The sequence below is a fragment of the Embiotoca jacksoni genome, unplaced genomic scaffold, assembly GCF_022577435.1.
Source record: "Embiotoca jacksoni isolate LCO1_2020_lvr unplaced genomic scaffold, fEmbJac1.0.p SCAF_9, whole genome shotgun sequence".
NCBI classification, from domain to species: Eukaryota; Metazoa; Chordata; class Actinopteri; family Embiotocidae; genus Embiotoca; species Embiotoca jacksoni.
The window spans coordinates 10,177,306-10,202,704 of NW_027185447.1; the positions used below are offsets into that span (position 1 = coordinate 10,177,306).

At 40.5% G+C, this 25,399-nt stretch overlaps 1 protein-coding gene across 3 annotated transcripts; it reads right to left on the reverse strand.

Moving 5' to 3' along the window:
• Positions 1 to 2,806: 2,806 nt before the first annotated feature.
• Positions 2,807 to 25,376, reverse strand: cacnb3b (calcium channel, voltage-dependent, beta 3b). 3 transcript variants are annotated; one of them, XM_069140768.1, is made up of 14 exons: positions 25,212 to 25,376; positions 13,207 to 13,326; positions 12,889 to 13,011; positions 12,620 to 12,741; positions 12,328 to 12,380; positions 11,943 to 11,962; positions 11,694 to 11,774; positions 7,788 to 7,846; positions 7,463 to 7,563; positions 7,161 to 7,312; positions 6,459 to 6,554; positions 6,171 to 6,341; positions 6,041 to 6,088; positions 2,807 to 5,931 (listed from the first exon to the last, which is right to left on the reverse strand). In XM_069140768.1, the coding sequence occupies exons 1-13, from the start codon at positions 25,248 to 25,250 to the stop codon at positions 6,059 to 6,061; spliced, it is 1,167 nt and encodes a 388-aa protein (XP_068996869.1). In that variant the 5' UTR covers positions 25,251 to 25,376; the 3' UTR covers positions 2,807 to 5,931; positions 6,041 to 6,058. The 3 variants fall into 3 exon arrangements, with proteins under 3 accessions (XP_068996869.1, XP_068996868.1, XP_068996870.1); XM_069140767.1 differs by lacking the exon at positions 25,212 to 25,376 and adding an exon at positions 16,763 to 17,016; XM_069140769.1 differs by lacking the exons at positions 6,459 to 6,554; positions 25,212 to 25,376 and adding an exon at positions 16,763 to 17,020.
• Between the last annotated feature and the right edge of the window lie 23 nt (positions 25,377 to 25,399).

Below are 25,399 nucleotides of genomic sequence, written 5' to 3' on the forward strand. Positions count from 1 at the left end.
AAGGGGATTTAAAAGATAAAAGTCAATTAACTGCCTTCTTTTGTGTCTGGCAGCCTCTTGGCTAATTTACTTACTGTTACCAATCACAGTTCTGGCAGTTTTTGCCCCTGTGGGTCAAAGCAATTTGCCTTTGTTCACAAACAGCCCATATCATTCATCCCCCCACATGCTGGGACCCGTCTGTCTTTTACAGCCCCAATATGTCTTGTTGTCATCATATAGCACTATGATTGTGGGGGATGTGCGGCATGTCAGGGGGAAATGTTTTATAATGCTGTTAGCATTTCATTTCCATCATTAATAACCATCAATCAGGTTCACGTTCTCTCTATTCAAATTTTCTCTGTGATGAGAACGTGTTGCGATTTTACATCAATCCAACAAGTTCCACGCCTCACAATAATTGGTGCAGAAAAGCAGGCGGGAGAACGAGTGGCGTTAATATTAAGATTGAATTTTTAATGCTGTAGCCAGAGACAGTATGTTTTCGGGTGTCTGTCTGTCCGTACATCTCAGGTTTATGAATGCAATAACTCAAGAACGCTTTGAGGGAATTTTCAATAAACCTGACACAAACGTTCACTCGGCCCCAATGATGAATTTGTTAGATTTTGGGGGTCAAAGGTCACTGTGACCTCAAGTCTGTCCCATTGTTGTCATTCAGAAAAAGATAGGGAGATTGCAACCATATTTCACTTACAGTCGGATACTGAATTGGTGACACTAATCTTGTGTGATCATCTTGAAACTGTGGTGATGGTAAAGATCTTTTGTGCTGTCAGCCTGAAGATGTGTGTGAAGGATCCACATTTTAGAATTTGTAGCTTCTTTGCAGCATCATCCATATTTGAAGCTTTGTTTACTGTCTCGGCTACAATTTTTTTGTATCTGTCAGGATCAGCTTTATTGGCCAAAATCCCTCAAAGTTTTCACTACACATTTAATATGAGTCCTGGATACGGGCCGCAGCTTGACTAGCTGGTGAAGGCAGACAACCGCGAGGTGGTATTATATGCCACTTACAGTATATGTTGGTATGAACCAGGCTACAACTTGTTAAATACTTTAATTTAATTCACTTTAATTCAGCCAAGAAAGCATGATTCAAGTGAAGTCTTCATAAGTTGTCTTTCATAATACAGTGACACATTAATCCTTTATCAATGTGCGGGCCAGAGTTTGATGATTTTCCAACTTTGTCTTGTGTTCTAGGGTAAAATGACCACCTGAAAACTGTGACCTTACGCAGTAATACAAGTATGTTGAGAAAAGAGGACAGAATAATGTTGAGATTTTAGATTGTGACATTAAAGCATTATAAATACTTCATTACTGATCACTTGTACAAACATTTCTCCACTGATAAACAGTTAAGAGAAAAAGTTGCAGACTATGAACTCCTTCTGACCCCTTTAAACTTAATGCAGTATATACATGGATGCCTGTGTAGCCACCACAGAGCTCCTCTGATGGGACAGAGAGACAGGTGGCTCTGAATAATTATCAGGCATAAAGTGACACCTTCCAATATGGCTGGAACTGGAGGCAGAGGAGGAGGAGGCTGGGCAGGAAGGCTGACTACTGGCAGGATACAGCATCGTCACTTTAAGCTATCACACCTCGATATATTTGGTGGCAGTGTTTGTAATTAGCATCAACACAATCAGAGAGCGTGACAGCAGTCTACACATGGCCTCAGGGAAACAGAAAATAGCTTAATAAAGATTCTCAGACGGAAAGAAATGTGAGCTAAGAGTCATCAAAATCTTTCTTTCACTAAGTCGCCAGCAGGTGGTGGTGTAACCCAGGAATTTTAGCATGAATTTCACGTCATATTCTGGACTAACACAGCAGTTTACACTGTTTAGTGAGTGTGACCGGGAATGGATCAAACCAAAGAGGGAAGTGATATTAGGCTACTGACAGATGTAATGCGGCGTCACAAGTACAGGATAGATGGTAAATAATAATTATGATCAGATAGAGGTAATAATATTATGGCTTTTTGTAGAATATGGAGCACAAGATGAATCAGAACCGGTGGCAGATGGATCCATTTATGATTGATTATAATAGACTGATGTCATGTACCTCATCAAAAAGCATTTTCAGCTGCAAGAGCATAAGTGTGGTCAGGAGCTGGTGTAGGTTTGTAAGGCTAGATTCAAAACCCCAGTTCCAGTTTATGCAAAAATGTTTTGGTGGTCTGATTCATGATGCACCACTCAAAACTGGGAAACCTTCTTCGTGGCTTTGTGCACAAGGGCACAGTCATGTCATGAAACATGAGAGAGCCGTCCATGAAGCACACTGTTGTTTAAAATGGTTTTATCTAAATTGGATTTCTATCCAACTTATATCTCATCATGGATCAAGTTGTAAAATATAATCGGTACAATTTCTGCCTCCACTTTAGATAGATAAAAACCTACATTTAAAAACAACAATACTTCATTGTGCAGGTTTTACAGGTGCTGTTTTTTTTATTTTTTATTTTATTGTTTCCTAGAACAGAAAAACAAAGAAAGTTGTTGTTTGGCTACATATTGGTTGCTGAGAGAATCTTTTTGTTAATATGTATATTTGAATTTGGGTGAACCAGCCCTTTTATTATTGAATCTGATTACATAAAAAAATCCTTCATTTTTAGATATGTCAAAATTGTTTTTACGCTGCACTAATTGTTCTACAGCATCATACAACCTGAAGACAGATTCAGGTTGTATAATGCTGTGTTGCAACTTCTGTGCCCTGGTGGTGGAAATATGAATCACTGAGGAGAAATAAAAACAGCAGGGGAAAAAAGTTACTTAAATGTTTTTTAATCACCCCCTCCTTCACATGTGCTATTGACAAAAGATGCACCCTGTACACATCATCATCAGACACTGTTGGAAATCATTTTTCTTGTTGAAACCATGAGACTTGTTGACATCATCATGAGGCCGGGACAGCTTGATCAGTACTGGAGGTGGGTACAGCATAACGTTTTGTGCATTTATTGCATCGAAAATCATACATATAAATGATAGTAGTGCAAATATACTCCATCATAACTGAGGAGATATCTTGATAGTCTCAGCTAGTGTCTTGTCAATACTTTGTATTGCATACAGAATTTAGGCGAGTGAAACGCAATAGGAAATAATAATTGTAAAAAATTGTGCTTTGGACATCCAAAGAATAATTCACTTTTTGTAGAAATTTCCTGCAATAAAAACCAAGCTAATAGGAGAAGCTGATACATATCGGAGGTTTTATCGGAAAAAACGGTACTGTGCTCTCTGTGTTTCATCAAGCAGAAGTTATGCATCTCAAACCTGGTCCTTCAGAAATGAATGTGGGTGCCAGTGGAAACAATGTGTACTGTGGTCCTAAATAAGCAGTGCATCATTCTAAAAAGAGAGGACAGTACACATAAACACATGCTTTCTGAGGGCTTGAATATAGAACTGTGTGCTGTGGCTAAAACCCTCTACTCTCTGTCAGCATGTGCTGTTTCTGTGCAATTTGATAATAATAATATTAATGTCTGCATATTGAATATTACAGTATTTACAGCTCAGCCTTGATAATGCATATGTAACTGGTTATGTTTTACTCTGATGAGTGAAGGGCAGGGCTTGTGTGAGGATGGTCCTAAAAAGCCCTTCTGATGAAACAGCAATACAACGTGTCATGCACATACTTTAGATTATTTACATGTATGGTATGTTAGCTGAACTCTGTAGTTTTACATGATACAAGCAGTTGCATTAAAGTGAGTATTTTAGTGCTTATTGAGATTTGTTTTTTAGTTACTGTAAGACATAAAATGGAGGCAAAAGAGAGGCAATTGGTGGCTATGCAAAATTTGGAAATTGTACATATTCTTAATTTGTGTAGATACATGTATAATATATATCTTGCAGTTTGACCAGAGAATTAGCAGTGGATAAAAGACCTCGGCCAACAGAAATACATGGAGTGCATGGAGATCATCCTCCATCCACTGAGAAGCCTTTACTACTCATGCTGATTTTCATGTCAAAACATAATAAAATAATCTGCTAGGTTTATTAGGAAGTAACCCTTTACTCCATGTTGATTTGCTCAGAAACCTCCATGTTAAGCAGACTGGCTTCTTTATCACTGAGCAACTAAACTCTGACGCTAATATCATCAAGAATGACATTTAGAACACATGTTGAGGTCACATTTGATTGTGTTTGTAGTACATTGTTGTTGGAAATCATACAGTGAGTCCACTGAATGAGGAGTTTTCTTATATTTTCTAGTCCATTTTAGAAAACTGAAGATTAAATCATCTTTTGTTTTTTACATCTCTCATCAATTTATTATGTTGTTCTCAAAAAAAAAGTAATGTAGAAAATCTGGTTAAAAGAGTAAAGTTACTTAAAAAAAAAAAAAATTAAAAGTTTAAAAGCCATCTTTAAAAGCCTTTCTAAGTTAAATTTGAGACTTGAGGAATACTTTTTGTACGTATTTTTTTTGAGTAACCTTCAAATGTGTTAAATATCAGTGAATCTTCTGATAATCTGTTTATGCTACATATTATGTTTCTGGGTGGATCAAATTGGGTCATATAGAAGAGTTTGATGAATCATTTTGGGATAAAAAACAAAAAACAATACTACAGAGCAGTAACTGATATATTATTAGAAGAAATAATTACACTAGATATGATAAATTACATTATGTTTGAAGCCAAACTTGATTAGTCTTGCACTTGTGTATTATTTGTTGGAAGATACTTTCTGTCTCAGGAAACTGTTTGAACTAAGTTTTAGGATTTGCCTCCGACACCCTGCAAACAAACCAGTTATTGTAAATAATCCTTCTGAAGCCAGTGGGCCAGCACTTATACATTCACAGCTGTGACAAAAATGCATATAAACTGTGTGCATGTTCTGTGCTTGTTATACTGTACATGGGTTTTGCATTACTGTTGCTTACAGATGTGATCAGCTATACTGAGAGCAAAAGAATTATCGAAAGTAGTATAGGTAGATACTGAAAACATGTAAATAGAAAGAATAATTTTAAAAGGCTACATGATAAATAAGGAGTGAAAGTGATAAATGAGGAAGAATGTTTTTGTTTTCCTTGGTTTTCTTTGGGTCTCCCCACACAGGGGACACCATGACTCTGATAGGAGCAATTGTGCCTTTGAGAAAACATTTGGTTAAACATTTGGAACGACAGCTCGCGGAGAGCTACAGAGATGGAAGACGTACAGAATTGATTTCCTGTCACTCTCTGCACTCTTTGGCCGGAGGGAAGCGAGGTGTATCAGACATATAATCCTGGCAACCCTGCACTGGGAGGATATATGGATGCTATACTGACAGCTCTGCTATGCTACAGCACTGTATGCTAACATACTCTGACTTCACAGGTGTGTCATTTGTCTACAGCGCAAACTGAATCAGCCCATGTGTGTTTTGGACAGCAGCTTCTGGGTGTCTGCACACACATGGGCTGCCTCAGCTTTGTCAGGTGGGTGGGATGTGGCTTCCAGTGTAAAAGCAGGGAGTGGGGAACAATTCAGGGTGGAGGGAGGGGGCAGGTGGTGAACAGTGACTGCACTGCTGTACTGGTTTTGGTTACCAGTGTGTGTGCAGCTGTAGAAAGCGGCCCTGAGTTGTCGCGTGACAGTGGGAGCAGGGAGCTCTTGCCGAGGGGGCAGCAGTGAGGCGGAGGCTCCTCGGTCTGTTCTCCCTCTGCTGCTCCTCTCTTCCTCCCAGCTCACCAGCCTCCTGCTCTTTCTCACTCGAGGAACTCTGCTGCTCTTTCTCTCTTCTTTGCCTCAGGTGCGGCTGGAGAAGGTGGTGGCTGGCTTTGGAGAGATGAGGGCTGCTGCTGCCCCCTGGTGGCGCTCTGGTCCCTGTGCTCTATGACTTCCTGGTCCAATCCCAGCACAGGATACTCCTGCAAGAGAGGACGGGTCGTTTTCAAGAGTCAGTACTCTTACCAGAAAACAATAAACAAAGATCTGAGCCCAAGTGAGAAAGAAAAAGAGGAAGACCTGTCGACTCACCTATGTCTGCAGTAGTGATCATTCTATCAACTCTTGAGTCTCAGAAAACTATCATGGACACAGGAGGCAGAAAAATTAATAATGCAGCCAAAATGTTAATAAATGCAGCGTCAGTTGTGTATTCTCTTACCTGTTGGCTGGAATTCGCTGAAGGTGGGGTGATCACGCTTTGGTCCAGTAAGGGGTTAACTGGGGCAGAACAGGGGAGATGTGTGGCTCGCCAGTAAATTTCCAGATACTCTGCAAGGTGGTCACATGCATCTTCCAACTGGTTCTCATCCAGGATGACATCAAACATCTCCTGATGAGTCAAAAGACAAGAAAAGAGGAGTTACACCATAAAAAGATCATTACATAAATTTCACCTGTATTTCCAAGAGTAATTTCTGATCAATATGAGTAGGACTTTTGGACATACAGGTGGACACTGAGCCAGCTTGTCCCCTGCCATCATCTGGACGTTGAGGTGTTTGCTTTGTGATTTCCCTCGAGATTTAATCAGCCTATGAAGAACCTGTGAGATGAGCCAAAGACAAAGATATTCAAGCAGCTGAAAAAAAGATGATTACAAATATAGCTCTTAATTTATTCAATTTATTAATTTTAATTTGAATGTTTCCTGTTTTTCGTTTAGTATTGGGACATCTCGTTGGAAATCTGAACAAATTCTTCCCTCCTCAAAGCTCATTTTAACCTCTATGGAGGGTCAACTTGCACAAATTTTAAAACCCACATGAACATAACATTAAATTTTTTTCATTGATTAAGCATCTATTTAAAAAAAAAAAAAAAAGTGAAATATGCTCATCACAAGCTGTGACAGTTAATCTTCAGATGACTGAGTCCAAAACACAAAGACATTCAGTTTGCAGTGAAATAAAACCTAAAAGATCTATAATATCTGCCACACTGGAGAAGCTGGAACCGGAAAACGTTTGACTTTTACTTGAATAAGCAACCAAAATAATTAATCACTTAATCACAAATTAATTCCCATTTAATTTTCTCTCGCTAAACTAATTAATTATTCTAGAGCTTTGGCTCAAAATTTTATAATAATTAACTAATATATGTGCAAGTCGAGTCTTGGATGTCATAGTGAAATTCATGTGCACTCTACTTTAGGCGAGGAGACTTTGACGTAGACGATGATGGGAGCCAGAGAGGTTTTGAGGAGTTGAGCTGGGTGGTTGATGGTATCTGCATCCAGGACGACCAGCTGAAGAGACTTGGCCAGCTCGAAGATCCTCTCTATCTCACTCTGGACCTCAGCTTTGAACAAACCAAAGAGAGACAGCGAGACATATGAGCCACTTACTTAAGTAAAGACTTGACATTAAAGACAGAAGAGACATCTATTCTGAGCCGGTATTAATCCTTATTTCGCAAAAACAGATCAGAGACAACTTGTTCATCACTCACCCAGACTGGAGCGAGTGTTGGATCTCTCCAATATGGCCTTCTTGTTCAGCACCGAGCGCTTTGCCAGTGACAGATCAGCAGTCACCCGTGTAATAGAGATCCTACAGAAGAAGCGTCTTATCACATCACATCCACAACTGTTCCATCTCAAAGGAGGAGATGAACTTGTACTCTCTAGCAGCTAAAAATAAATCTTCATCATCATGTGTCCTATCGACCATGAAACGTGATAGGCAGAATCCCACAAACATATCTGCGGCTCAGGCACAGTGATGCTGTACACTGAGCTGCATCTGCAGAGAGCAACGCAGACAGCCAAACCCACCTGCCGTCAAATCTGTGCTTTAGGAAGTCAAACAAGGCCTTCTGCATCATGTCTGTTACCTAGGAGACAGAGACAGGAGGAAGGAAACAGAAAAAGTGAGGAGAGACACGTGTTATGAAAAATACATATATCAATGCAAACATACTTAGCCCCACATTGTTTCTTATGTTTCACTCCCCTGTGATTTAACTGTCACCTTAGTTCAAGTCTCTCGATCTGGCATTGATAGTCACAATATGATACATTTATAACACACTATAATGCAGTTGTAGAACTAGAAGGTCCCTTTTTTTTTAGATTATTAATTTACAGTATTTCTCAACAATTATCTCTTATGAAAGCACATTTTAAATAATTCCTGTGTATTATTATATTGTCATTCATTATATTATTAGCTTTAACTTATGGATGCCTGGCTTTAGGGAAAGGAAATGGATACAGCATAGTATCCCGATATGTTGTGTGGCAATATTGTATTGACACTCGGATGCCAAGAATCCATACTTTATCACGTAAATAAATAAATTTGTCAGGTGCATTCTGTATTTATGTCAGGTTTTTAATGACAACTCCATTGTGCTGCTATATAAATAACTGAAGTGAGATGAACAGACTGAAAACTTAGTTTCATCAGATAAGACAAATGTAAAATAAAGTATCATTTGAGGCAATAACTTGTAGTTGAAAAAAAAAAATCTATATATATATTATCGCAACACTGCGCATATACTGTTTAAGTCATAATATGATAATATTGTATAATTGGGCCTTTGGTAATTCCCACCCTTTATTCCACCATTAATAATAGTTACATCTGCTTACTGCTAAAAGTATTTATTCAATGTTTCTATACATACAATGTATAACTAAATAACAAGGTTTAAAGTAAGGTGTTGCTTTGATTTTTGAGTGTTATAAATAATCATCATGAGATTTATATTATCTCTCTTAGAAGGGTGAAATGGTTAAAATGACAATGGATGGAAAAAATTAACGAAAATATACACAATCATTTCGCACAATATAACAGGACTGAAACAACATTAAAGTAACCTCATCCTTTCATTTTAAAACAATTTCATTCTATGGAGGAAGAACAGACAGTCAGCACAGATACATGAACGTGAGCACCATTAGCAGACCCCCTCCACTGTTTCTCTTAATGTTAAATCACTTGGATGAAGGCTGATTTCAAATCCATCATCTGAGGAGTTTCTCCGTGTTTACCTTAAATCAGCTTAATGTACCAGCAGGATGTGTGATATGACAACGAGAGCCAGTTGAGGTCTAGTATGTAAACTTAGACGAGTGTGATGTGGAAACTGGATGGCTCCTGTGCACACACACTGAAGACCAGGCTTTTAAGTGAAGTAAGAGACAACAATTAGTTACACTTTAAAATTAAGCGATCTTTACATATTCAGTGATTCTGGATTTTTCAAAAAGGAAGATGGAGTAGATGTAATTTTAGGACTTTAATTTAGTAAATAAACAGTTAGGTGGAAAAACCTTGGACAGAGACAGCGTGTGTTTGCTTGCATACTGTATGTTTGCATGTGCACTGTGAGGATTCGTGAGGTGCTCTATTTTCAAACAGTCCTGAAAAATGGATAGCCTTTTGGAATAGAGGATGAAGCACACAGTGGTGTTGCTCCTCCTCAGTGCAACAGAGAGGTGGAGAAACAGCGAGAGGGTACGGTAGTGCAAAAGAGGAAAAAGGGGGGAGGCAATGTTGATGAACACTGGTGAGCGGACGAAAATAGTATGTACAAGAGAGACAAAGCAGAGAGAAAGAGAATGTGAGGGAGTGAGGGAGAGAGAAAAGGAGGCTGGCTGCCGTTCACCACTGGAGCATCCCCAAAGCACATCACCAGAGCGATGCATAAATATTTCACACACACACACACACACACACACACACACACACACACACACACACACACACACACACACACACACAGAAAACAAACGGCCTGGCACACAGCCTGCGCAGTCACAGCGGAGAGACGAAGGCAGAGAGAAAATGTGGAAGCACAGAGACACTGTTCAATTACATGCCTCACATTTCAGCATATTCATCCACAGAGTCAATCGAAACTGACGTATTCTGAGTTTAACTGCAGTGTGTTTTCATATATCTCATGCATGTGAATGTGTGCGTTGAGTATAGGAGAATTTCACCTACAGTGACTAATATAAAGTGGCGCACAAAGCAAGTCTGTATCACTCAAATGGATCTGAGATGCTTGTTGTGTTTGCTATAATTTCATCAGGATGTGACTGCGGTGTTCAGTAGAACTGTTAATGAGATAATGGAGGCAAACTACACAAGTCCTTCTGGATCAGAAAATACAGTCCAGATTAAACTGGAACAAACAAAGGCAGTCCAGAGCAGAAAAGACCAGAGGCTAGACTCAAACAAACTCAAACAGTTAAATATGTCTAATGTGTGTATAACTGTTATTTTCATTGTTGAATAATTTACTAATAGCTTATCTACCAATTCATCAAATCATAGAAAATAAAAGGCTTGAAATATGGATACATTCCCATTTCAAATTACTGCTGTTTTCCATGACGCCTCAAAATAGCCTGTTTTTTCCTAGAACAAAGAGTGAGTCTATAGCCATGCTATATTGCAGCTCTGTGGGCTGCAGTTAGGCACAGTGGTGCTTTGAGCTTAGTGCTTATGTCAGCTTACTAATATGCTCACAATAACAGTTTGATAATTAAACACAAATTACAGCTGAGTTTGCTGGGAGTCTCATTTAGTTTTGCAGTGACTGTATTTTGTTATAAACCAAAGAATTGTACAAATTCAGATGCTCACCTGATAATGGCAGTCAGCCAAACTTATTGTGATTCATCTTCAGGAGAACATGGATTTACGTATCAACTTTCATAGCAAGAGTTTGAAGACATTTTCCTCAAAACCATAAGTGTGAACCTTGAAGTACCCCAACTGAAAAAGGTAGGGGATCCCGAGGCTGACAGACCCAATGAAGAATGTTGGTATAAACCTTCCAATGACCGACTATTTCAGTAAACATTCTTTTCCTTTTTCACTATATGTCTGTTTTATAGATCTCCATCACTACAGGGAACTCGAAGCAGAAATCTACAAGCATTTCACGTTTGGATCCGGCAGTAAGGCAGAACTGCTTGGTTCTTTACAGTCTCTTGCAAGGATTTAGCCATTTTAATGGCTGGGCTTGTCTTCCCACAAACAAATGTTCCACCAAAAGCTCCTCTGACACTATTTCGCAAGGACCACGCTGCTCCAGATAATATGCAATGTGCAAGAACATGCTCGACTAGGGCATCACCAAAATCACACCATGAAAGTCTGAATTTTCTGATTGTCTGTTGAGACATTTCAGTGCAGACCAAAGTGGTGATTGACCAACAGACCAGCTTTGCCATCCTTAGAGCTATGCTGCTAGCATGACTGAAGCATTATCAGTTTTCACTCAGTTAATGCTCATATCTCTGCACTCGATGTTTGGTATTTTAATTATTAAATTAACTTGAGTCTCAAAGGGTTAGGATAAAAAAAAATCAGACTTTGTCGCCCCTAACAGTACCACCAAAAGAGACACTGCAGCTGACAGCAATATGCTCCGATACTCCATCTGATCTTACCGGAGAAACTGAGATTAATAGACTGAAAGACAGCGCCAGTTATCACTGACATCCTATAATATGTCTTGTACAAACAAAACTTTTAAACATAAATTTAAAGGAATCCACATATTGAATTTTTTTTTATTGACTAATTGCACAAATAATTTCAACTCATGCTCCACATCTGACCACATCCAGGTTATTACTCCAAACACAAGGAGACACTTGAGTAAGTAGAACCGAGCAGGAATAACTGAGGAACTGTACTGATGTTAGACTCACCTCGTAGCCTTTCAGCGAGGGTCCCACCAGCACCACTGGCCGCATAGAAGGAACCACATCATATGGAGGAACATGTTCAGTCTGCACAGTCAGCGGATGGACGTTTGAAGGGATGCAGATGACACACACAATTAGATAACACACCATAAAAATGACAATCAGCTGTTCCTGTCACTATCAGAATGCAGAAAAATGTAGCTGAGTACTTAATATGGTTCTCAGTGATACCCAGAGGAAATGCAAACATACCTGTTTCTGCTTCTGTTTGGCTTTCAGAACAAACAGAATGAACATTGAGCCAGAAGGAGAAAAGATATGACAATAAGTCACTGATTCAGTAAAAATATTTGGAGATTTGAGGCTTTGTAAAAGCACAAAGATAACTTTTAATGACTGTCGCCTCTTGTTAAGTGCGTGTTAATTCACGAGCTCTGATCTCAATTCAGTGGTCATCTCATAAAAATAAAGCTCAGTTTGATGTAAAGAGGAAAACAAGAGGAAGTTTTGAAACATGTTTTACTTCTGAAGGGAACATTTTAGCGCAGGAATAGTTACTTTATGCAAATTTGACCCTGTGAGGTCATGCAGTCCCAGCAGGCAGACTCAGCAGCAGGACTCCTTCAGTCCCACTTACCTGCAGATGGTGGGGTGGACCTCCAGCCTCCGGATGAAGCGTTCCCTCCTTTCCTGTGGAGCAGCATAATGCAAAGCTTCATTATGCGTGAATCCCCTCAGGAGGCAATTTAGAGAGAAGGACTTCCAAAACAGAGCAACACAAGAGCAAGAACTAGTTACATCTAAAAGAAAGTTTTCAAAGAGAGGAAGCTGGTGGAATTAGGGCAACAGAGTGACAGAAAAGGCAAAAATACAGAGACAACCAGAGGAGGAGGAAAAGAGAGATCTCCCAGAGCTGGGTCACCTCTGACCTTGCTGCTGCTTTCTGCTCTTGTTTTATCCTCATGGCCTCCAGTTTTACTGGACTCGGGATGAAAGTGATGTCTGCCCCTTCCTTCACCAGCCGACCAATCCACCAGTCATTGTTGTATTTCTGTGTGAAAGTGAAACAGCTTTTATGACTCAGAAGTTATGCTGTGAAATATGTTGAGATGGTTTGAGTTTCATTTTTATTTTTTTTATTCTAAATTAGTAGTAGTGTAATGGAAAAATATTAGTCCTGAATCTTAAAGCTTCTCACCTCTTTTATGTGCAGAAAGTCTTTGGTTTCGAAGTTAATAGCGGAACCTTGGACTGGACAATCTTCATCCAGGGCACCACAGTAACTCACATTGGTTTTTACTGCAAATGCTACAGGTTTAGACTGTTGGAAGACAAAGAAAGTAAGAAAATATAAATGAGATATATGGCAATATGCAGTATATTTCCCGTGACACTCACTATTATGATGATTGATAATTATTAAATATTGAGTATTTCACACATTTCACTTACAGTTTTCCATGAACTGAAGGTGAATTTAAAGACAAGCATTGACCTTTGACCTGAAAGCTCTCACCTTGGCTCTCTCCAGCTGTAGCTGAGCCTGGCGCTCGGCTTCACGCCGAGACGCCTCCTGGTCCTCCTCCAGGGACAGGTCGGAATCAGAGGGTCGACTAGTGTAGGAATCGGCTGAACCCTGAGAGGAGAGGAGAGGAGAGGAGAGGAGAGGAGAGGAGAGGAGAGGAGAGGAGAGGAGTATAATTATTACTGCCCAGACAGAGTAAATAAATCCCCCTTAAAATATATATGTTGATTCACCACAAATACCTACGATGCAGCTCCAAACAGATCGACTACATCTCCCTCTGTGTCTCCCGTGTCTTTCACCTCTCTCTGCACCTGCCTGCAGCTTTCCAAAGCATCTCTCTCAGGGGAACATGTGCGTGAGTACTGCAACACTAACAACCAACACAACCTTGTTGTCTACTTATCCACTCAGCCAGGCACACCATATGTTGTCAAAAGTCCAGTCATGAACCAGGCATTTTACAATATCCAGCTTTCTAACCATTTTCTGAACTCCAATCTGTATCAACACAAGTTGTGGTATAAGAATTGTGTCATGAGACAGACACATTTTAAATACATGGTCTGAGTTTAAAGTTTGGGTTATAAATTTCTATGTAAATTAAAAAATAGCTGTAATTTAAATAAGAATAATTAAAAAAAGAATATTTACAAGAGAATGCATAAAAGTAGTTTTTTCATATTTTCAGACACAATTGTAGTTCCAATAAAATTCAGCATTTCTGTCACATTTTAAGACACATTTTTTGTTATGAGGTTATGATTAATAACTAAACAGAAAACAGTTACAGAAGTAATCAAACCACCTTTCAGTTAGTGGAAATAAGACTATTACTATTAGTACTTTCTAAATGTAAAATTGTCATCTAAATTTTGAGAGAACACAAACTGACATTTCCTAAACTCAGCTGCAATCTGTCTGCACATATTAATTCAGTACAGACAAATTCAGATAAAGACGTTTTTTTTTTTTCAAGTACGACAACTCCAGAAAGATACAGAACTTAACACCCTTTTTGACTTTATCTATATGTAAATGAAACTCACAAACATCACCTCATAGATTCTACGCTTGTCCTCTCACTCCATCAGCCCTGTGCTCTTCCCCAGTAGCTGCAGTCCCAGTTGGATGTGCTACTGGAAGACTCCTCACATACCAGACAGGAGCACCCACATAAGACAGCCAAATATAGCTCCAGAACAACGTCATCCTTCTTTTACCTTTTTTCTCCCACCTGTCTCCTCCTCCCCTCTCTCTTCCCTCACCCCCACCGGCACCCTCCTGCCTTTGCTTTTCCCCCGCCCGCTCCCCCCCCCCCAAAAAAAAACCAAAACAGTTTTTAACTGAATCCAGTGCAGAGTTTGAGGGTATCATTTGAATATCAAAGCCTGCCAGAGGTGGAACAGAATCTGAGGCATCTACAAGCAGAAGAAACAAAACCTAATTAAAGCACATAAAGTTTTGCAGATGGATGAAGAGGACAGATATTCTGAGGTACTGAGTCTCATTGGCACACACTATCTATACATTATCGCCATTGATAGAGATTGCATCCACCGGTCCTTTTCCTTTTTTCACTGTAGGTCCTTAAATCCATCACACTGCTGCTTAAAACTGAATTGATTCCAAGATGAAAAATATAATTTTTTTTTTGCTGCCTATTTGTTTTCTTTTGAGACGTGCAAGAGTCTTACAGAAATTCACATGGCTGATGCAGAGAATCAGACATTAAAAATAACATAATGTTTCCATATATCTACAGTTTTTAACAAAGGTCTCAAAGTGGCCTCCACTGACAAGAATGTGTCAGACTGTAGAGTAAAATGATTACAGGTAAGTCAGTTCAAGTAATCACTTGACAATAAGTGTATATTTCATTACCAGTGGCAGAGTGGTGTCACCCTGCTAGTATTGACAATACCTCCAAATTATTTATAGGCTTACTGTCTGAGCTTGTGCTGAAAAGAGTAACAGCAAAGTTGCAGGTCACAGATTTTTAGCCTGCATAGGTTTAATGAAATTTGTCAAAGACTTTTTAAATGATCTCCTGCTAACTGATTCAGCCTTTGTGATGCTCTTTTTCTGTCTACCCTTCATTCTCTCTCTCCCTCAGTGCCTTTCAACTACAGTACATGATACGTGCTTGATATTCGCATGTAGCCAGCATAGACTTGACAAACATCACCTAAATAAGTCCGGCACATCCCATTGTGCTGTCGTTCAAAACCAAACAAAGACAGAGACATTTCAGACTATTGCCTGGTTTGTCTTTCTCTCCATGTGCATAATTTAAGAAACTAAATGTCACCAGAACAGAGACTAAAATCCATGTATCGTCATCATCAGATAAATCAAAACATACCTGGGGTGTGCATGTTGAAGGATAAACTCTTTAACATTTTAAGATACCGTGTCAAATTACTGTAAATTAATCCAATATACTGGATGGCAGTATTTAGTAGTATGGCAGAAATCATTGCAACATGGAAAAAAAAAATCAAGCCACATCATCAAATTCAACAATATATCTAACCACAGTGGCTCAGACAAACTCGCTCTACCTCACTCTAAAAACACCTTCTGCTCACCACACTATACTGGGATCAATAGTGGAATGTAATATAATCACAGACACACAAGTCTCAGTGTTGAAACAGCATTAATGTGTCTGGCAAACTCACAACTCCATTGTTTTTTTTCTGGCTGTCCGGACTTCTAAAAACAACAGACACCCACTCACGTCCTCAAAGTGAGGAAACGAGGAACAAAGACGGATAACGAGAAATCCCTCACATGCTGGAAGTCCAATTAGAGACTGAAACATGAGATGATGGCACTGCAGCAGTTGTAGATTTTCACCAGCAGAGGGAAGCAGGAACATTACAGACAACTTGCCTTTATCAAAGAACCAACTGTGAACAACACAACACAATTTTAGTGACTAACGGTTGTATGTTTAAACGTAACATTCATGTTTGAGGTAGACTGTACAATATTTGGCAAATGTATAGAATTGTTACGTGCGGATTGATGTATATATTGTATATCTATTTAAATAGCTATTGTATTTTCTTTCAAAAATTATAATCCTGTCTTTGTATTTTTTTTTTATTTTTATTTCACAGTGGACTGGTGTAAGTAGCTGTTGCACATCTAAAATAACAACATAAAAAAAGCAATCAGAACCACAAGTTTGTGCTTTAAAAGGTAGGAATGACTTCATGAAAAGGAGAACATAACAACAGATGGGCTCTGCAGAGCAGCAACAGTAATCTATGCGGAGTTGAGATTAAAAAACAAACTGGATGTATGTCCAAAGAAGGTGAAGAGGAGGAGGGAGGGAAGAGAAGACAAGTGGCGAGAGATGCTGGCAAAGTGAGTGAACCAGAGTAGACTTCTGCTGAGACAAGAGTGCGAGGGGTGGGAGAGCTGAGGAAAACAGGAGGGAGATGTCTCAGAGCAGACAGATGGGGGACTCATGGAAGAAAAGGTTGAGTTTGCATGCAGAGTGATTAAAAAAAGGGGGGGAGCATTAACAGCGTACCTTGTTACAGATGAGTCCTGTAGCGCTCGAGTCGGAGGCAGACATGATTCTGCTGCCAGAGCTCTCTTCCCCCCATTGCAAAGAAAAAAAAAGCAGAACCCTCCTCCCGTCAGCCCGTGGTTACAGGGGGGAGAGAGAGGGAGGCGCGCTCAGCCTAAGTGCTTCACGACCGTTGCTTTGCTGCCTCAACAGTCATTTCCTATACAAAATTGATGCCCTGACTGCAGCACTGCTGGGTACACGCCCGCATACTGGTAGTGTGTGGTGGGTTTCTCTAGCTTCGAGCCAGTCCTCCTGTGAGAGGGGGAGCTCCTCTCCTCTCCTCTCCTCTCCTCTCCTCTCCTCTCCTCTCCTCTCCTCTCCTCTCCTCTCCTCTCCTCCCTCGTCTCCTCAAATCTGATATATCCCTCTCCAGCATCACTTCCCTTTCAAGTTTTTACATATATTCCTCTCATGTCAGGAATTGAGTATAGAGATCCTGAGAATATTAAATAAAATCTGGTGTTTACTCTGCAGAGTATCATTTTTCACTGTACCGGCACAAACAGAGCGTCTATAAATAAGACAGAACAAAGACTGAACACGTCAGCCATGCTAAGTGATAATAACAACGATGAGCGAGAAAATTCTGAGAAATAATCTGTCACAGTCGTTCTGCTGTCAATTAGTGTCTCCCTTTGCTGAACAAAAACAGCAAAATAGCAAAAACTGAAGTCTAAAACCAAGTCGGAGTAAAGTTATGTATGAAAGAGAGGTGACATGAGTGAGGAGACGGAAACAGGGAGAGGAGAGGAGTAGAGGAGGGCAGGGCTGTGCCCGCCTGCCTGTCTGCCTGCCCTGCACCATCCTCCTGACAGGAAGGTGATGCATGAGCCTACAGAACAGAAATGCAGCGGTGAGTCAGCAAGCAGCCATCCAGAGTCCATCAGATGTCTTAATAAGCCAGTGGAGAGTTCTCTACTGTAGGAGACAGCCTCGTAGTTCCTGGGAAGCCGGAGCTGTATTGCCTGCTCTTCAGGTCGCCCCGGGACCTGAGGACCCTACTTTGGGGTCCATTATGCTGGCAGCGTGCTCACATCCCACCCTCATTCAACTTTGCCTGCTTAAGAATTAAGTGCACTCTACCAAGGCTTTTAGCAAAAATGTCTCAGGGCTGTATTTCTGCACGGCTTTTTAAAATTAAAGGGAAGCAAGCAGGCAAGAACACAAACCAAACACACACACACACACACACACACACACACACACACACACACACACACACACACACACACACACACACACACACACACACACATTATTGTAGTTATTGCAATAACTCTCAGATGCCTCTGGTACAAAGAAGATGTGGTGATTATATTTTCATCATTAGTGCTGTGCATGAAGCCGCTGTTGAGTTACAGCACCAAACAATAGCAGAGGAATGAAAACAGAGCAGACAAAAAAATAGAGCTAGAAACAGAGAGAGGAGCAAACAAAAAAATGCTAATTTGAACAAGGGAGCAACACCGAAAACTAAAACACGAGAATTTGTAATAAATATTTAAGATCATGTCATTTATCTGTCTTGGAATGGGTAATTCTTCTCTTTTTATTTTAAACTCAAGTGAAATAGACAGAGTAAGATGGAAGAGGAAATGGTGAACGAATCAGAAAAATACATAGATATTAAGGAGAAAAGAGAAGAACGCTCCGAAACCATTGGAACAACAGGACGAGAGATTAACAGGAGAATCTTTTTTTTTTTTTTTGCTGTTCAAATGCTCTAATTTTAGCTCTCCTCTCCTCTCCTCTCCTCTCCTCTCCTCTCCTCTCCTCTCCTCTCCTCTCCTCTCCTCTCCTCTCCTCTCCTGACAGACTGGGATTGGCAGTGGGGAGAAGACAGTGGAGGATTGTCAAAGTTCACTGAGTTTTGATGAATTCCCTCAAGAAAGAGCAAAGCAGATTTGAGATGGGCTCAGCTGCATTCACTGATGCCAGATAGCCCATCTGAATGTGAACTAAATGCTGATATGGAAAAACAAGACCAGACAACCATTGAGACTTGTTTCTAATCAGCTAACAGCATGCATACTGTCTCTGCAGTGAAGTCTTACACGATGATGCAGGGGGACTTTTCTTTAGCGTTCACAAAGGCATTTGCAATCACGATAAAGAGAGAAACATGTATGCAAACACCGGAACAATTTTTTTTTAAACTTGTTGTATTTCAGCCATGCTTGTTTCCAACTCTCATCAAGGGATGGCTATTTTTAAAGATCTACTGGCAAAATACAAAAATAGACTTCTAATGGTGACAACAACATTTCTTTTTTTCTTTTGTTGTTCACAGGTTCCCTTTTTTCATTTTAAAAATGCCTCAAATAACAAATGCAGTCTGAACATTAGAAGAAGTTGTTTGAACAGAACAAGTCGAATGGGTACAAATCTGACCTTGGATTCAATGCCAACTTTCAGTACTGAAAGTACATTTTGTACCAAAACAAAGTATTAAGGTTTGATACCCAGCCCTTAATTTAATTTTTGCTGAGCACTGCAAAGCCATCCAAGACAACCATAGTCTTGTTCTGCAAGAAACTGAAAAGGTCTGCACCAACTGGGAACAAGTGGCTTGTGAATGAGCACTTCAGAACAAACTGAGTTCCAGATCTTCCCCAAAAATCTGGAGATTTAAGCACAGGATCTTCTTGTCCGTGTTTCCAGCCTTTTAACTTGTGAAGAAGCACCTTGCTATCTGTGTGCAGTCGGAGCTGAGGCAGCATTACAGGCAGAGGTGGATCATTCAGAGGCAGAGAGAAGTGCAACCAGATCAGGGCAGAGTGGATCAATACGAGAGCCACCCAAATTGATACTCCATACTGTCCTTAGCAGCTCCACCCTCCTCCTGCTCTATTGTTACCTCAGAATACATTCTCCCGGTCTGTAATGAGCCCTGCAGCCTATAAATAAGCACTTCCAAATCATTTCAAGTCAACTGTTTTCTCACCAAGGACACCAAGTTCTTGCCGTAACTCCAGTCTATGTGGAGGACAGAACACATCTCGTATTAGCCAACCACACAGTGCCACTAATGCAACGATGACGATGTAAAGATGTGAATCATCACAGATGGGTTGACAGTGAAGATGGCATACAGTGGAGGGAGAGAAGCAGGACGCAGCGAGCCAAGCTGGGAATCGCTATCTTTCATCCACGCTGTCAACTTGGCCTTGCCGGCTACGTTGTGCATACTTAGGCTTTCATCCCCCGAGGGATCCCTCAACCTGACTTCACCAAACTGCTTCAAAGCGCAGAGAAGGCTGGAGCTAACCCACATAAAGCTGTGAACCTACGGTGCAGCGCAGACTTGCACAGTGCCGCATCCTTCATTAAATCAGATGTGTTTGTTAGAAGCTGACCTGATTTAGGCTCTAGGTTTGAGTTAGGCCTAATTGCTGCATCTTGACAAGTGGGCTGAGCTAACTGAGAGAATGTCAGACTTATCAATATGTAATGGTGCCCTACATAATCACACTTTCCAGCTTTACATCGAAAAAAAACTGCGCTTTCGTTCAAGTTTAAGTCTTAAACCTTTTCAGTGACTACACATTTGGTTTATCAGAATACTAATTATTTGTGATTGCAGATGTTACAGATGTTACAGTTTAGAAAGCCAGATGAAGAAAAACCAGAAATGTTTGATCAGGTAGAATAGAAAGTTGTCCTAGATTAGACCCATCGCATGCATAAATGAGAGCATATTTTCATGTGTGCGGACTATTTTCGTGTAGTAAGTTAATTACAAAAACACTGAGACACAGCTTCTAAACAGGAACTCAAAGATGCTGGAACTGGAATCTTTGGCCCTCCCAACATTGCTGGTTCATCAAATTTAATCAAGGCATTGCACACTGAAGTGCCAACACACACACCCCCCCCCCCCCCCACACACACACACACGCACGCATGCACGCACGCGCACACACACACACACACACACACACACACACACACACACACACACACACACACACACACACACACACACACAAGCACTTCGCTCCTCACGGGACAGGCTTTTAGTGCTCTGTCTCATGCAGTATTTAATTGACCCCACACAGGAAGCCTAGCGGTCCCAAATGCACTCCTTCCCCCCACCAACACAGAAAGCATGAACGCCTGCGAGTATGCCCACAGCTTCCCAACACTGCTCCACTGTCACACAAATACACTAAATGCCATTTTCTGCTTTAATGCAATTCAAACTTTCCACAGACATGTCAGTGCTGACGGTGATGAATATGGATACTTATCAGATTTGTTGAAAATGCTCAAATGTAGATAAAAAAAAAAAATCGTGTTTCTCCTCATTGACAGCTGCATGCATCAACCACATTTTTCAAACTTTCAGTCAAAATTAACACAACCAAGTTGAAAGATTTTCCAAAGTACACCTACATCAGTGACACCATTTGAACAGGTACTCTTTAAAAAGCATATGGAGACCGATTATTTGGTTTATCGCGGCTATCTTTGCAATTTGCAGCTCAGAGATTAGATGTCGAAGAGATAGCAGTGTACTCACTCAGATGGAGGTTGGAGAGCACACTCCCCGTCTCTCTTGCTTGCTCTCTCTGCTAGGCAGTCATGGTGTGCGCTCTCTCCTGGGTAACACTAAAGTGTACTGTAGCGTGCTTGTAAGCAGTCTATCCCTCTCGCTTTCTTTACACACACCCTCCTCCTCTCCCATTCTCCACCACTCTCAGTACACAACCCTTTGCTACGTCAGTGAGGCTCTCTCTGCTCCGCATATCATCCTTCCCACCCTCTCTCCTCCTTTCCTCCCTTCCCATCTTCTCTACCTCGCCTGTCCAATGGGACTCTGTATTGCAAGCACATGCTAAGTTCATTCAGGACTCTGTCATAATGGACCACTGCGCTGTTTCAGATGACCATGGGATGGTATGTTGGATGCTGTTTGTATCTTACAGCCACAATCAGATACAAAAACTGCAAAGTCACAACACACTTCATGATCCAAAAACTCACACAAGCAAAAATTAAGTACAAATTATTCATAAAGCACCATATTTTAATTTTAGTCAGTTCTCAGAATTCCAACAAGAACATAATAGCCAAAAGTATGTGGACACCTGAATATTACACCCATACATACAGTATCTCCTGAACATATCACTCCAGAACCATTTGCATCAATATGCCCCACTCTTCACTGTGCAGGTAAGTCAAGTTCTTCTACAACAAATAAAAACATATTTCTGTCACTTTGTGTATGGGATCATTAGGGTTGTGTTAAAACTAACTGTCCCTGCCAAAACCAGGTAAAATGGACCCAGACTAAAGCTACACACACAACTAAATGGACAGCAGTGTCTGTATATAACCACGAAGTGTAACTCACTGACACAAAGACAAAGTCTCAGAGGGGAACATCAACCATTTCTACAGTCCCATCACGTCTTTCTTCGGCCACTGTGGATTTCAACATGTCAAAAGTCAAAAGTTTAGAGAGGGGAGAGAGTCTGATGTTGATGAGGGGATATGGGGGCTATGTTCGACATGTGGCGGCGTCCCCAGCGCAGCCCTTTGTTCACCGGGTGCGTTCTGTAAGATGTCATGGCTGGCTGTACTCTGACAGCTGCTCAGCGGCTAAACGTGTGCGTTATGGTTGTGTAAAGATGCAGATGTGGAAGGTTTACTTCTTGTTACCGTATAAACCAACCAAGAAAAGAAGGGTGTGTCTTCTTTGTGTGTTAATTTGTGCTCAGAACGCCTTGCATTAGATACTGTGTAAAATCAAACAACATGCATCTAAAAACCAACCAGTCTGAAACCATAAAACCATGACTATGGGTGATGTGAAATCTTCAGCAAGGCTGAGATTCATAATTCATAGGATAGATTGCGGGAAACAGTGAAGCAGAGGAGAAAAAAAATAGAAGGAGAGGGAGACGGAGGAGGCATCCATTCGAATTCTGCATGAGCAGAAGATGTGAATAAAATATGAATGAATGAAGGTTGGAAAGTTAAACTCCACTGTGCTTTGCACTGAGCAGGAAAAAGGCAGAAAAAGGAGAGAGCAGCTTTAGGAGCTGCACCCAAGCATTGAGTGCAGATGTCTGTCAGCCTGTCCCATATGAAGCGCCTCTGTGGGCAGAGCTGCTGCTGGTGCATTATGGATGAGGGGCTATTTTAAGGCGCTGGGGATGCTGTGTTTTGATTTTTGAGTGGAGGGAGATGACACCTGGCTGCTGCCAAATCCTTTCATGAGGTTTGTACAGTACTTGATGGGTTCAGACATGCAGGTACAGAATGTGTTCCAGTGCAGACCTGATCCCTGTTTGAAGTGTACAGGCAGAGAGGAGGGAGGAGGTAAACAGACCGGGAATGCCATTGAAGCGAGTGAGAGTGTCACCAAGCAGCATCTCAAACAGACACTGTACATTTTGTAGCGATAAGCCACACACACACACACACACACACACACACACACACACACACACACACACACACACACACACACACACACACATACCTTACATAATCTCTGGTGTTGTGGTCGTTCACTGAGCAGGTAATTTAACCATGACGCAGAAAGTTGACTTAAACTGCCAATGTAGTGTAATTTTAGAAAATGCACATTAGTCTGAAGTCACAAAAAATTATGTTTTTTGATTGATAATGACATTGTTAAACCGAGCAGCACGGACTGTATTGTAAGAGAGGAGTATAATAATATTAACATACTTATGCAGTGTAAATGTGTTACACGGGTGCTGACCATGAGGAACATGGGCATTATTATATACACATATGCTGCAAGCTTCAAATTTGTTTTTTGTGGCCTTAAATACTGTTCCCATAAATGACAAATTTTAAAGGGTAATTTATAAGCCTTAAACAAAATAAAGGTGGTCTTCATGTAACTTAAATGAAAATTGCTAAATATGGATGACAACATCATATTTCAAATCCACACAACCAATCTTGAAAATGTTATTAAATCGGCTCTCCGCTGAAATTGATGACGACTACCAGTCACACACTGAAGCAAATGATGGACACACTGACAGCATGGTCAAAACCGTGTGTCTTGACTTTTCAATCACCTTTAACACAGTCCAGACCCTCTGGGTGGGAAACAAGATGCAGATGGACGCCCTGATGGTGTCCGGGATGATGGATTATCTCATCAGTAAAACACACTTTTCAAACCTATAGAGACTGCGTTCATTAGAAAAGATACAGTATCTGTCTCTCTATCTATCAAGTCTTCAGAAATCAAACCAGCACGAGGGAACAACCTAAAGAGCGACAGGATTTCCTTTGATTTGAAAATCCTTAAGCTTAAACAAGCAATTCGGCAACAACATCTATCTCGTTATGTTATCAGACTTTTCTATGTAAAAAACTAATTTTCTTTTATGAGTATTATCAAAAAGTATTTTTTTTAATGAAAAAAATAAGAGATTACAACTTTGATTACTATTATTATTCAGATTAATGTTATTACATATAATGCACAGCTATTACATCATCACTTGCCACATACAACAATGTTACAGTGGGAACTTAACCTTAATATGAAACTTTAAGCATTTCATTTATTTATTTTTGCCTTACACCTGTCACTCAGACAGAGGCATGGCTTTCACTTGTGACGGTTTTTGTCTTTATTTGAAAAACTGCATTTGTAGATTTGTTGAAGTCACTCCCTGCAAAAGACTAATGAGAATCTAAATTGAGGTTTTCACAACTAGATGTCTGGTGTGCTGTTTTGCATCATTAACTTTATGAGCAAAAAAGTTCAAATGTGCAGAAGGCACTGCGAGTCTCATTAAGTAAAGCAGTGAGGGAGAGTTGGGAACGGACAGTCTGTACAGCTACAGCAATCTGAAAATTATTCACATGCAAATATGAGAGTTAAACAGTTTTATCACACCCTTACAGGATATGTGATAAAAGAAAAAAAATATTTTAATCTGAATGCAATTACTGTTGCTTATCCTGGAGCAGAAACGCAATTATTCTCCGATTACCTAATAAAAGATAAAGTGGAAGCGTAAACAGACCCACAGTCCATCTGTTGCTCCAGCTGACCACTTCTATTATTTTGGTCTAAATGGATATCATGGACACTTAAAAGCCCAGCTCATCTGTGTCTAATTTCTGCTGGCACACTGACAGTGCCAATGCATGTCAAGGCTCCTCCACACCGAAGTGAAAGATTCCCAGTGAGGTCAGACTGTCTAATTTAATTACCAGTATCGCAACACGGACCAGCTCCTACCTTCGCCGCTTATTTATGTCTGGACTGTACAGTAATAAAGGACTGCACGACGCACGCTGCTTCAAACCATACAGCACAGTGACAATCAAAACCGTTAATTACCTTGATCACCCTCTAAGGAGATCCAAAAAGAAGAGGAAAACACTGAAAATAGCCCACCTCGTTCAGCAGAAAGACGCTTGAATTGGTCAGGGACATCCGCAGTTAACAGGGATCTCGGTCACCACAGCCCAACTTAAGTGAAAAGCTACAGTTTTTACAGTGCAATGCATCAACTTAAAGGCAGAGCACCGCGCCTAGTCCAAACATTTTCACAAGACAAGACGGCTCGGATGCGACTCAGCGCT

Excerpts from the sequence above, each read along its gene's own strand:
- cacnb3b (XM_069140767.1), bottom strand. The coding sequence starts at position 16,807 with ATGTCTGCCTCCGACTCGAGCGCTACAGGACTCATCTGTAACAAG. Across the intron at positions 13,012-13,206 it reads TACAGCTGGAGAGAGCCAAG|TCTAAACCTGTAGCATTTGC; the intron begins GTGAGAGCTTTC and ends GTCTTCCAACAG. Across the intron at positions 7,313-7,462 it reads CAACACTCGCTCCAGTCTGG|CTGAGGTCCAGAGTGAGATA; the intron begins GTGAGTGATGAA and ends GTTTGTTCAAAG.